The following is a 13,610-nucleotide window of genomic DNA, read 5'->3' as shown; positions in this document are numbered from 1 at the left end:
CCTGGGCGCTGCATTTCATCTTTTGTGCTCACTGCTAGCATTCTACCACTTGGGCCACAGCTCCACTGTCCACTTCTGACTTTTTGGTAGCTAATTGGAAAAAGGGTCTTCAAACTGTAATTTTCAGATTCCAGCCTTCTGAGTAGCTGCGATTACAGGCGTGAGCCACTGGTGCCTGGTTTCCATGAGACTTTTATCCCTAATTAACCACCAAAAAGCCAAAAGTGGAGCTGTGGCTAAGTTGTAGAATGCCAGCCTTGAGTGAAGAAGTAAGGGACATCACCTAGGCTGTAAGTTCAAGCCCCACTACTGGCAGGCATGCATGCACACAGGCACACAGGCACACAGGCGCGCGCACACACACACACACAAATGGGGATTACTGAAGCAAGTTACAACCCTACTGGTTGTAAGGAGTCCCCAAATGAGATCTGTTATTATTTTTGTCCTCTCTTGTGCTTTATCTTGTTTCCTACCTGGCAAGGTGACTCAGCCCTCCATCCCCCAGGGATTTGGGTTTTCCTTAGTCATCTTCCCCCTGTCAGGAGGTAAGGTGGCTGCTGCATCCTCATCCACAGTTATTCAGTGTGGAAGTACCATGAAACACATGGTAGCTGGATTCCAGGCCGCCTCCTTGTGACAGCTGCCCCAGATCATTACAATAATTAGGGTCAGTCACCCCTGACAGTGTAATTGTCTGTGCCTGTTGCTTCCCAGGTATTAGGAGCTCAGTGAACAGACTGCAGCTGTAGATTCAGATTGTAGAGGCTTACTGTGCCCCCTAGTGGAAAGTTCTCCTCCTGGAACCAGGAACCTAAATCCCACAGTCCAAGCCTGAGTTGAGTTCATATTTGAGGGATGGTTATAGGAAGGATTATAAGAGAGACTATCTCCTTCCTTCCTTCCTTCCTACTCTTCCTTCTTCTCCCTCCCTCCTGCCTTCCTGCCCTTCTCCCATTGCCCCTTGCTCTATTTCTCTCCCCATACTCTCTGCTACAGATCAAATCTAGGTTGTGGTACAAGTTCTCTAACCACTGTACTACATTCACATTCGTGTGTGTGCACGTGTTGTGTGTGTGTGTGTTAAGGGGCTTGAACTCAGGGCCCCACACTCACTGATCCAAGGCCAGTTCTCTACCACTTGAATCACACGTCTACTTCCAGCCTTTAGCTGGTTAATTGGAGATTAAAAAAATCTCATGGACTTTTCTGCCTAGACTGGCTTCAAACCATAATTCTCAGATCTCAGCCTCCAGAAAAGCTATGATCATAGGTATGAGCAACAGCTACTACTCAGAGGTGACATCTTACTCCACCTTTCTATATTGACAACAGGTTAACATACTTCATCCTGAAAAGCAGTACCTCATCCATGGTGTGCCATCCTCAGTTTGGTATCTTTCCTGAGTCCTTGGGAGTCCACTATTGTGGCCTGCTAGCTGCTTCCAGGTCTATATCATTTCATTGGACCTGACATCATTGCCACGTACCTACTCCTTTAAATAGATCCAAGGCTACAAGGCGCTGGAATCTGAGGATCTCAGTTCAAAGACAGCCCAGGCATACAAATTCAAGAGACTCTATTTTTAACCCCACCATCCTGCTCTGTGTGTGTGTGTGTGTGTGTGTGTGTGTGGTTTATGTGGTACCAAGAAATCGAGCCCAGGACCTCATGTATATTAGGCAAACATTCTACCATAGAGCCACAATCCCAGCCCTATTATTTATTTATTTATTGTCAGTATAAAAGTGATGTTCAGAGTCAAAGACTCTTATCCAATTGACCAGCAAAAAGCTTGAAATAGAGGAATAGCCCAAATGGTAGAGTACTAGCCATGATCAAAAAAGCTGAGTGAGACCATGAGGTCCTGAGTTCAAGAGTAACCAACCCTTGGACTGAGAATGAAGCTTAGTGGTAGAGTGCTTACCTAGCATGCATGAAGCCCTGGGTTCAATTCCTCAGTACCATATAAACAGAAAAACCCAGAAGTGGCGCTGTGGCTCAAGTGGTAGAGCGCTGGCCTTGAGCACAGAGAGGTTCAAGGACAATGCCCAGGCCCTGAGTACAGGCTTAAGCCCCAGGACTGGGGGGGGGGGGGGGGAGGGGAGGGCAGCGCAAAGAGTAACCAACTCTTCCTCCAAAAACAGATGGCTTAAAACAACAATAATTATCTTGCTTGTGAATCTGCAATCAGGTGATGCTTGGTGTCAGTGGTTCACAGAGCAGAGCTCACTGGCCTGACCAGGACTAAAGGTAGGTCTCTCACTCAGCAGGCAATAGCTCCTAACACCTAGGAACTCAACTGTGAGCCAAGGATCTCAGTCCTTCTCCCTATATGTCTTCCAATAGGTCTGCATTCACTTCCTTATAGTATAGAGGCTAGATTCATTGAAAAATAATTCTAGATACAGTAGTGGAAGCTACTAGTCTCTTAAGATCTGACCCTCGACATTGGCAAATGTTAGATCTCGAGATGGCTTTTAGTTGGTTATTTTGGAAATGGAATCTCACAGGCTTTACTGCACAGGCTAGCATGATGATACTTTTTTTTCTGTTTTTGGTCAGTTGTAGAGCTTCAACTCAAGGCCCGGGCACTGTTCCTGAGCTCTTTTGCTCAAGCTAGTGCTCTACCACTTTGAACCACAGCTCCATTTCTGGTTTTCTGGTGGTTAATTGGAGATAAGATTCTCATAGGGACTTTTCTGCCTGGGCTGGCTTCAAACCACGACCCTCAGATCTCAGCCTCCTGAGTAGTTAGGCTTCCAGGTGTGAGCCAACAGTGCCCAGCTCTGATCACACTTTCAATAAGTAGGATCCCACAGGTATTTAACAAATGAGGTTGAATATTATTGAAAGTTAGTCAGCTTTATAGCTGAGTAATTCAGGCCCTGGAAGCTCATGCTTGTAATCCTAGCTACTCAGGAGGATAAGATTCCAAAGATCAAATTTTGAAGCCAGCTCAGACAGAAAACTGTGTCCCTGAGATTTTATCTCCAATTAATCAGCAAAAATCCAGAAGAGGAACTATAGCTGAAATGGTAGAGAGCCAACCTTCAGCAAAAAAGCTAAGGACAGCATCCAGGCCCTGAGTTAAAGCCACAGAATCAGTACACACACACACACACACACACACACACACACACACACACAGAAACAAAAAACACCTGCATAAAGACCAAGAGCAGATATTTTATTGAGAACCAAGTATAGTGAAGATTCTGATTTTAACAATATTTGAACAGCATTATCTTAAAAGTCCACAAGATGTCAGTGCCAGTCTGGATGAAATTAAAACTGCTTCTCTCTCTCTCTCTCTCTCTCTCCTGTCAGAAGTTAAGGTGAATGTTAGTATAGAAATCATAAAGATTAGGGGCTAGGAAGGTGGCTCAGTGGTAGAGTGCTTGCCTCGCATGCATTAGGCCCTGGGTTCAATTCCTCAGCACCACATAAGCAGGAAAATGCAGAAAGTGGCACTGTGGCTCAAGTGGTAGAGCGTTAGCCTTAAGCTAAGAGCTGAAGGACAGTGCCCAAGCCCAGAGTTCAGGCTCCACAACCAACAACAACAAAAGAAATTATAAAGATTAGCCAGGTGGCTAGTGGCTTATACCTATAATCCTAGATACTTAGGAGGCTGAGATCTGAAGCTCACAGTTCAAAGCCAGCCTGGGCAGGAAAGTCCATGAGACTCTTATTTCCAATTAACCAGCAGAAAACCAGAAGTGACACTGTGGCTCAAGTGGTAGACCACTAGCCTTGAGCTGAAGAGCTGGAGGGACAGCTCCCCAGGCCCAGAGTTCAGGCCCCATGACCAACAACAACAACAAAAAGGAAGGAAGGAAAGAAGGAAGGAAGGAAGGAAAGAAAGAGAAAGACAGAAAGAAGGATTAAGCTGCATTTAAAAAAAAAAGGTGGCAGGTTGGATTTCTATTTCTACTGGGATGGTAAAGGAAGACTCAGATAGTGTGCAAGATTAGACTTTAAGAACAGGCAGGAACAGCCTTTCTTACTGTGGGTTTAGTGTGGGGTAGAGGGGAGAAGGAAGAAAAGGAAGTGTAAGGTCTGCACAGGGACACCTCCCTCCCTTTTGGGTAAGTTTCTGCCCAGTATCTGTTACCTAGGTAACTGGCAAACCTGGAAGCAGTCACCTTCTCCTCCTACTAGGTCACATCCTGGGCCACCTCTGGTCACATGCCTCCTATCTGACCTTAGGAGGGTCCTAGATCCTGAGGTCACATCCAGGTCCAGTGTGGCCACAGCTTTCCCCCACCTGGCCAGACCTCTTTCTGTCCTGACCTAGATTAGTCCTGGCCCAGAGGTGGGTCACCCCCTTCCTCCCCCACCCTTTTCTTTTTCAGCCATGCTTCTCCACCATGCATGGTGGGGGCAGCAGTTCGGTAAATTAACTTCTTTTCCTGCCTGAATAGCACCTGGTATTCTCTTCATCGGCTACCTAATGAAACCTACCTATTTAATATATCTTAAACCCAGGTTTCGGCATCATTTTAGGTCAACAGAAGTAAGAATCTTGCCCATCTAATGTCCATACCTGTCTACCTTTCATTGGACAGGAATTTATATTCTTGCCTTTGTTACCTGACTTCTACCTAGTCGCCAGATGTCAGAAGTAGCTAGGGACATTTCTACCAACATTTTCTGCCCCAAGTCTCCTTCCTCTTGCCATTTATTTGCTCTCTAGTATTTTTTTTTCAGTCCCTCAATGCCTCATGAGACTTCTCCAGACTTCATCCAAGAGACTTGCCTCCTCCAGACTTCATCTAAGGACTCAACACCCAAGTGACAGCTGCAGCCTGTTGCCTTCTCCCAGAGGGGACCACATCTCAGTCTTCTACCCCTACTGTCGAAGCCCCTAGCCAGCAGGAAGTAGCCAGAGAGAATCTTCCCATTTTTTCATAATTATCAAAAGGCTGGAATGTTAGGTCTGCACAGGGACACCTCCCTCCATCTTGGCTAAGTCTCCACCCAGTATCTGTTATCTAGGTAACAGGCCGACCTGCTAGGTCACATCCAGGGCTATCGCTTATCACATGCCTCCCATCTGACCTTAAGAGGGTCCTAGACCCTGAGGTCAGATCCTGATCCAGTGTGGCCACACCTTTCTCCTACCTGGCCAGACCTCTTTCTGTCCTGGCCTAGATAAGTCCTGGCCCAGAGGTGGGTCCCCCCCTAAGTGGGTTCCCCCCCTTTCCCTTTTCAGCCATGCTTCTCCACCATGCATGGTGGGGGCAGCAGTTCTGTAAATTAACTTCTTTTCCTGCCTGAATAGCACCTGGTGTTCTCTTCATCGGCTACCTTCCTACCTTACACTACCCACAAGAATAACATAATTAGAAAAGCAAGAGCAAGAGTCAAATTCTTCAACCAAAAGACAGTTGTGTGGGTAAAGAAAAAGTGTTCTTATTTTAGGTGTAGCTTAGACATCTTTTTGGAAAGTCATCCCAGGCTGATATGAGAAATGAACTTAAAGAAATAAGTATGTTTCCTAACAAGCCTCCGATGAAGATCCAGTTCAACTCACTCAAGTCAGAAACTTTATGACGCAGAGCTTCTGAGTGTCAACTGAATTGCAATGCAAATGTGGGAATTAAAATTTTTGCTTTTGAAAAACAATTGGATATCTTCTGTTTGTTTCTTACTGCGCTTAGCCAAAACAGTGTTTACTAAATCTGCGAATAAGGCGCGGCAGGGATTAATTTAGCGTGTTTAAACTGAGGAAGATCTAGTACTTGAATTTAAATCAGCACACTGCAGCTGATCCTTTCCTTCTTGCCACGCCCCTCCTTCTGAACTCTATTTCCCAATATGCCCCGGGCTCCCCTAAGCGCGCGGTCATTATGACGCAATCCCGCTGCTTTCTGGGAAATGTAGTTCATTTGTTTTCCAGCTGCGGAAAGATCTAGGGTTGCGGACTACCACTCCCGTGAGGTAGTGCACAGTCCCACCCTGTTCGCGGCGTCTTCGAACGCGCCGCGGCAGCCATGTTAGTCGTGGCCAGCACAGGGGCCGGCACCAGGGGGTAATCGAGGCTGCTGTCAGGATGCTGGCATCCCAGCTGTTGAGGAGGACGGCGCCGGCGCCGCGGCTCCTCCTCCGGCTTGTTAGGTCCTCGTCGCTTCAGAGCCTCGGAGGGGCCTCCAGGCGGAGCGTAACCACCGGAGACTGCGGGGAGCCTCAGTGGCCGAGAGCGTCCGCCGGGGGGCGCCCTTTAACATTGTCAGCTTTGCTCCCCGGACTCGGGGCACCCCCCTCGGGGCCCCTGGGAGGACGCTCCGAGACCCAGTGCCTGGCTGCCGCCACGTGGGGACGCCTTCCTATTCCTGAAGAAATACTCACGGGACAGGACAGCTGGAATGGGGTCCCTTGCAGAGCTGCGGTGGGCTTGTGGGCCCTGGCTATGGCGCTGGTGGTTGATTGCTACACCAAGAATCCGAACAGCAAGGGTGAATATGGTGCCAATCTGGGTCCGGGGAGGGTATAAGGGTAGCAAGAGTGTCCTGACAACTCCTCTTCGGAAGGCGAGTGGGGCTTAAAATTCAGACCCGCATAAACTCAGCCTTGGAGGGGAGGGACTCAGACGTCTGGTAACAGGGGTAGGGTGTTGAACCCGAGGGCTGACGGCTATGTTGAATACCCACTCATCCTAGGTCAGTCTTCCTTCTTTGGACATCGGTTTGTCTATCTGAACAATTGTGACTCTGGACTGCATATCTAATTACAGAGAGTCCTGTTATACCTGGCCTGTTAATCTTTAAAGAAGTCTATAGGAAGTTGTAGGTGACTTTCAAGGGTAACCACTACAAACTTTCAGGTTAACTTCACTAGCCTCAGTTTCTCCATTTAGTCTCCACATACTTAGTGAAGTTTCTCAGTACTCTTACAGAATTGTTATTTTACGCATCAGGGTCTGTCTAACAACCTCTAACGTTTTGGCTTTTCTTGATTCTTGATCTAGTTTCAGGCTTAAGCTGAACAGGCCACTTGGAATGATTGGCAGGAGAAAGAAGTTGGATGCATGGAGGCCTAGATCAGTGGGATAGGGGTGCACTGGAGTTAGCCTAGCCAGCTCAGCATCTCAGCTGGGTGTGTGGAGCTGAACAGGAGCTGGGAGGGTGACGCAGAAGGCCAGCTCTGTGGCCAGTGTGACCCCAGCCACTTGGGTCTTCAGTTGTCCTTAAGGAATATACTAAGGCATGATGTCCAGGAATTTCATGTGTCTTAAGCTCCCAGATTTTTGAGTATTGTTTTACACAGAAGATGTGGCCAGCTGTAAAAGGGCTTTAATTTTAGTCTTAACTCCTCATTGGTCCTTACTTAACTTTCTATAAAATAAGAGTTTGGACTTTTGTTGTTGTTGTTGTTGTGGGGCTTGAACTCTGGGCCTAGGAGTTGTCCCTGAGCTCTTCAGTTCAAGGCTAGCCCTCTACCACTTGAGCCACAATGCCTCCTCTGGTTTTCTGAGTGGTTTATTGGAGATTAGTCTCACAGACGTTCCTGCCTGGGATGGCTTTGAACCGTGATCCTCAGATCTCTGCCTCCTGAGTAGCTAGGATTACAGGCGTGAGCCACTGGTACAAGGCTAAGAGTTTGGACTTGTAAGCGCTTTTTTTTTTTTCTGTCAATCCTGGGGCTTGAACTCAGAGCCTGGGCACTGTCCCTGAGCTTCTTTTGCTTAAGGCTGGCACTGTACATTTGAGCCACAGCGCCATTTCTGGCTTTTTCAGTTTCTGTTTATGTAGTACTGAAGAATCAAACCCTGGGCTTCATGGATGCTAGACAAGAACTCTACCACTAAGCCACATGTGTCAGTGCTGGGGCTTAAACTCAGGGTCCTTGTGCTCTCACTCAGATTTTTCATACCTCTAATTCCAGCTCTTTGTTAATTGGAGATAAGAATCTTGAGGGTTTGTTTGCCCAAACTGGCCTCAAATATCAGTCCTCAGATCTCAACCTCCTGAGTAGCTAGGATTATAGGTGTGAACCACCAGTCCAGCTGAAGTGGGGATATTGAAATTGACTATGGATGCTTCTAGAGTATGCATTTTGTGATTCTATAATTCTCAGCATTTTGGGGCTCCTTAGTTATGCCTAATTTGGGATTAGGTACGTTAGAAGTCTTCACTTAACACAGTCAGCCAAGGAAAGGTGCTGACATGCCGAGCTGGAGACTAGTGCTAAGTGTAGTGTTGGAGGATCAGTGGGCCAGTTGGATCATGAAAGCCTGCCCAGAGTATTGGAGTACTTTGGAGGATGGGGAATTTGAACTTGGTTGTGTGTGTATGTGAGTGTATGTGCTTGTACTAAAACTTGGATTTAGGGCCTATTACTGTTCCTTAGCATTTTTACTCAAGGCTGACACTCTGCCAGTTGAGCCACATCTCCACTTCTGTTTTTTGTTGGTGTTGTTTTGTGTGTGTTTGTGTGTGTTGGGGGGGGGGGTTAATTGGAGATAAGAGTCTCAAGGACTTTCCTGCCCACACAGGTTCTGAACTGAGATCCTCATATCTCAGCTTACTGAGTAGGACTATAGGCATGAGTCACTGGCACCAGCCTGAACTTGAGTTCTGGGGGAGCGGGGAGCTGGGGGCGCTTGAACTCTGGGCCTAGGTGCTGTCCCTGAGCTCTTCAGTTCAAGGCTAGCGCTATAGCACTTGAGCCACAGGGCCACTTCTGGTTTTCTGGTGGTTAATTGGAGATAAGAGTCTCACCGACTTTTCTGCCCAGGCTGGCTTTGAATCACAATCCTCAGATCTCAGTCTCCTGAGTAGCTAGTATTACAGGCGTGAGCCACTGGTGCCTGGCTTTGAACTTGAGGATTGAAGGATGAAAAGAAAAGACACATTGAGTCCCATGAGAGCAGATTATGGGTTTTACTCGTAATACCAGAAAGTTACCTTTGATACCAGAAAGCACCTCATAGCTACACATCATTTGCTCACCAGTGACTGGAACATAAAAAGTATTTAGAAATGTTAGATTATATTCCATACAAGGGCTAGAGTGCAGTCAGCCTTGCGTGTGTAGCAGAATGGCCTGCTTGGGTGAAGGAAGAAATCTTCGGAAAATGACCGCAGATGCCGTAGGCCTGCATGCCAGGTAGGATGTTTTGGAATTTCCAGAGGCAATAGAGTTGCCACAGGTTTATAAGCAGGGACTGTCTAGAGGCTAGTGAGTTTGGATGAATTGGAGAAAGGTGTCCAAAGTGTTGTCTAAAGGGTTCCTGAGGTTCCAGACTGGATTTTGTAGCTTGTGAATTTCAGCAAAGCCCACTTACTAAAATAATGACCAATATCATGAGCAGGACCTACTCCTCTGCCTTGTCCTCACTTCTGCCCATTGACGTAGGGTTTTTACCTGGGGTTTTAAACTAAGTGCCTTAATGTGGTATAGTGGAAAGAGTCAGAGGCCTTTTCTTTTCTTTTCTTTCTTTTCTTTTCTTTTTTTTTTTTTTTGCCAGTCCTGGGACTTGAACTGTGGGCCTGGGCACTGTCCCTGAGCTGCTTTTGCCCAAGGCAAGCATTCTACCACTTGAACCACAGCGTCAGTTCCGGCTTGTTCTGCTTATGTGGTACTGAGGAATCGAACCCAGGGTTTCATGGGTGCTAGGCAAGCATTCTACCACTAAGCCAGCCACATTCCCAGTCCTGAGGAGGCCTTGGTTTTAATCTCAGCTCTTTCCTTGCCCTGTGTCCTTGTAGAAGTTGCCTTTTTGTCCCCTCATAATGAGTAGAGAGTGGATAAAACCATCTTGAAGAGGTTGTTCTGCCATCTGGAGGCTGCCTGCGCATAATTGGATGTATACTTGAAAAATAAGCAGGTTTGGTAAGCAGGAAGGACTTGTCACTGAGGCTTGGGCCAGGAGGTGGAATGGAGGCACCAGTGTCTGAAAAGAACTGGCTTGTAGGTACAATACTGGTGGTCAGATATGGAAACAGAGGTTTTGGAGCTTAGAGTTGGGATTGGAGGTAGGGCCTCCTCTCCAGTGCCTCCTTTAATTTCCCTGGGTGAGTATGACTGGAGGAAGAGCTCCCTAGGCAGGGCTCTATTAGAGTCAGTTTGGTGCTCAACACTGTTAGCAGAACAAACTGGGCATGGATGGAGGTGTTTTTGGTTGGATGTTTGTTGCTTCTGCTGAGTTTTTCTGTCAGGCAGTTTATTCCTCATGGCCACAAGGTGGTGCCAGTGGCTTTGCTTTTCTGTGGGTCTGTGGTTCTTGGCACCTAGGAGTTTGCAGACTTTTCAGCCATTGTTTTATCTGCTAGGCATCCTCGTGAGGCCCGCAAGGCAAGGGCTTATCTTCTCTGCTTTATGGTGTAGAAGTTATGGTTGAGCAGGAAGCACTGCCACCCCTGTGTGGTGAGGAGGTGGCAGTGGGTTGGAGCCAGGTCTCTCCATTTTGCCTAGTTTAGGCTCTCTCCATCTCCATTTGTAGAGACCCACAACCCCACCTTTTTTTCCCATCGTTTTCCTTCCTTCTGGGTTTGTAACTCATGACCTCAGATTCAGTACCAGGCCAGGAACTAGTGGCTCACACCTATAAGCTCAGCAGTCTGAGATATGAAAATCACAGTTCAAATCCAGCCCAGTCAGGAAATTCCCTGAGATTCATCTCTAATTAACTAACCAAAAAGCCAGAAGTGGAGCTGTGGCTCAAGTGGTAGAGCACTAGCCTTGAGCATATTTGTGCTGCATTCCCTTTGTGGTCAGAGAATGGAGTACTGATTTGGTACTGAGAATTTGGTTCTAATTAGGAAGGGCTGGTTACCCTGCTGTGGCATGATTTCTCTTGTTAAAGCCTGTGTTTCTAAAGTGCTTCCACCTGCAGAGGGCAGGCCCTGTCTTGCTGGGCCCATCAAGCAGCTCTGATGATTGGGTCCTGGCAGGGGTCTGACCAGTGCCCACTCTCTCTTCAGATGCAGCCCTGATGGAAGCTGCTCGAGCCAACAATGTACCAGAAGTTACCAGGTGAGTGTCAGTGCCCCAGCCTTGTTTTCTGCCCACAAGAAGGGCTGAGCCAGGTAAGCCCCTTTTCGAAAATCCTGTGGTAACTCTGTCTAGAGTTTCTGCCCTATGCAGAAACTGTTCCCTTTGCCTTTTTTGTAGTCTTAAAGTCACCTGGACTTCCTTGGCTAGGTCACCTTGGTGCTTTGGCAGGGGGGCAACCTCCAGGTATCCATAGATCACACCATAACCTGTGGGTCCTCTGGATCTTCCAGTTTGTTCTTATCCTTTGTGGAAGTGGCTCTGTGTTATGCTTGCTGTCTGGATCAGGTTGCTGGTGGGCTCTGCTGGAGCCACTTTGGGATTTAAGAGGAGGTAGAAGTGCCCTTTAGGCCAGAAGGTTATCTGTGCTAGACAGGCCTGCCTCCCGGGCTGAGGCACCCATGCTGAGCCTGCAGAGGGCAGACTCACTTCTCTAACCTCACTGGCTCAACTAGTCCCCTTGGACTTCTGGAGGTTGAGTTTGAGGCTGGTTATTGAGTAGAGGCAGGATTTATCTGGGTTCAGCCTGGTGCCAGGGCTAGGACAGAGGCTTCTGGGATGGGTGTTAAGACTGGGACCAGCACAGGATTATTAGAGGCTGTTGATTAGAGAAACTATTGACTCACTTTGTGCCTCACTATGGCCTCTTTGGCTCTTTGAATAGATTTAGGTGGCCATAGAATACCCTCCTTCTCTGTCTTGCCTACACATACATGCCACTCATGCTCTCTCTCTCTTGCTGTCTCTCCTCTCTCCTACTTCCTCTCCTCTCCCTCCCTCCCTTTCTCTCTCCTTCCTTTCTCTCTGTGTTTATACAGAGGCTTGAACTCAGGCCCTTGTGCTCTCACTTGGATTTTTTTTGTTTTTTGTTTTTGTTTTTGCCAGTCCTGGGGCTTGAACTCAGGGCCTAGGTACTGTCCCTAAGCTGCTTTTGCTCAAGGCTAGCACTCTACCACTTGAGCCACAGCGACAGTTCCAGTTTTTTCTCTTTATGTGGTATTGAGGAATCGAGCCCAGGGCTTCATGCATGCTAGGCAATCACTAAGCCACATTCCCAACCTCACTTAGGATTTTTGCTGAAGGCTATGACTCTAGAGCTGGAGTCATGACTTCAGTTGCAGCTTTCTGCTAGTTAATTGGACATAGGAGTCTCAGATTTGTCTGCCTGGACTGGTTTTGAACCTCAATCCTCAGATCTTGGGCTCATAAGTAGCTAGGTATACAGGAGTGAGCCATTAGCTCCCCACTCCCTGTGTTTTTGTTTTTGTGTTTTGGGGGTGGGGAGGGGGGTCCAGTGGTGGGGCCTGAACTCTGGGCCTAGGTGTTGTCCCTCAGTTCTTCAGCTCAAGGCTAGTGCTGTACCACTTGAGCCACAGTGTCACTTCTGGCTTTTTCCTTTTTGCTTATGTGGTGCTGAGGACTCGAACCCAGGGCCTCATACATGCAAGGCAAGCGCTCTACTACTGAGCCACCTTCCCAGCCCTGTGTTTTGTTTTGAGAAAGGGTTTCATTGTGTAGCTCAGGCAGTCCTTGAACGGATTACATAACTTTCCCGTAGCTCAAACTCACAATCTTGGTGTCTCAGCCTCCTGAGCAGTGAGGTTTTAGGTGTGTACCACCACATGGCATCACATACATATTTTAGACAGGAAGTCTAAAGACAGGATGTTTGGAGTGGTTATCTATGCCACAGACCCATGGCAGTCTTTCCTACTCTGGCTGCCTGAACATACAAGAAAAGTGTTGAAAGGCAACCACAGCTCCACCAAGACTTACTGCTTTGATTCCCTTTCATTTTATCTGCAGCATTATTATTGATTCTCAAGGGTGCTTTTGAGTATTAATGTTCAAGGCTTAGTTTTTAATAAACCACTTTTGGAAGTATGGGCTGGGAGTTGTTTTGTAGCCAAATAAATAAGATGGAGCAATAGTTTAATAAACATGCAATGATGCATCTTAAAAACCAAGCACAGATGTCATCTTCCTGTTATAAGAGCCATTCATAACTGCAGGCTGTGTGTGGCATCTTCATCCCCCAGAAACAGATGCGCCTGTCTTTATTTCATTAAAGGAGTGTTGGGCAGGAGCATTAGGGTAGAAACTGGTCCAGGCTAATGTTAGAATCACCTGTCAGTACTGCCAAGGACTGTCCTCCTTCCTGCCCCCAGGGGCTGTGATCATCTTGTGGTGTCCCATTTCCCCCCCACCCCCCAATGTATATAGCATTCTTTCAGGAAAGCACTTGACTCACCTTGCCAGCATCTGGAGAGATGATCTTTAATCCTAGTCCATTGAAATATTCCCCTCCCCCACAAGTGGGTTTTTTTGGGTGTGTGTTTTGTTTTTTTAATTTTAGCTCTTTCAAATATAGAGTTTTATAATTTTTTGTTTTGTTTTAAAGATGAATGCTCATTATATCTGGCTTTAAACTTGCCATGTGGCCCAGGCTGGACTTGAATCAGAAATCCTTCTGCCTCATCCTCCCAAGTGCTGGGATTAGAAGCATGTGCCACTAGGCACAGCAAATTCATGTTTTTCTAGTGGCCATTAAACACATATATGCAGGCTACAGAAAGTGATGGAATTCATGGTATATATGTGACTCAAAGAA

The 13,610-nt window shown here is 47.2% G+C and overlaps 1 protein-coding gene across 1 annotated transcript in view; it reads left to right on the top strand.

Moving 5' to 3' along the window:
* The first annotated feature begins 6,002 nt into the window (after positions 1-6,002).
* The window catches only part of Clpb (ClpB homolog, mitochondrial AAA ATPase chaperonin), a 134,199-nt gene continuing 126,591 nt past the window's right edge, over positions 6,003-13,610 (top strand). The window contains exons 1-2 of the mRNA XM_013014177.1: positions 6,003-6,459; positions 10,930-10,981. Of these exons, the coding sequence (XP_012869631.1) occupies positions 6,057-6,459; positions 10,930-10,981 (455 nt within the window). The 5' untranslated portion in view covers positions 6,003-6,056. The remainder of the gene's footprint in view (positions 6,460-10,929; positions 10,982-13,610) is intronic.

The sequence above is a fragment of the Dipodomys ordii genome, unplaced genomic scaffold (genome assembly GCF_000151885.1).
Source record: "Dipodomys ordii isolate 6190 unplaced genomic scaffold, Dord_2.0 Scaffold22, whole genome shotgun sequence".
Lineage (NCBI taxonomy): Eukaryota > Metazoa > Chordata > Mammalia > Rodentia > Heteromyidae > Dipodomys > Dipodomys ordii.
This window is presented reverse-complemented; position numbering and strand designations above follow the sequence as displayed.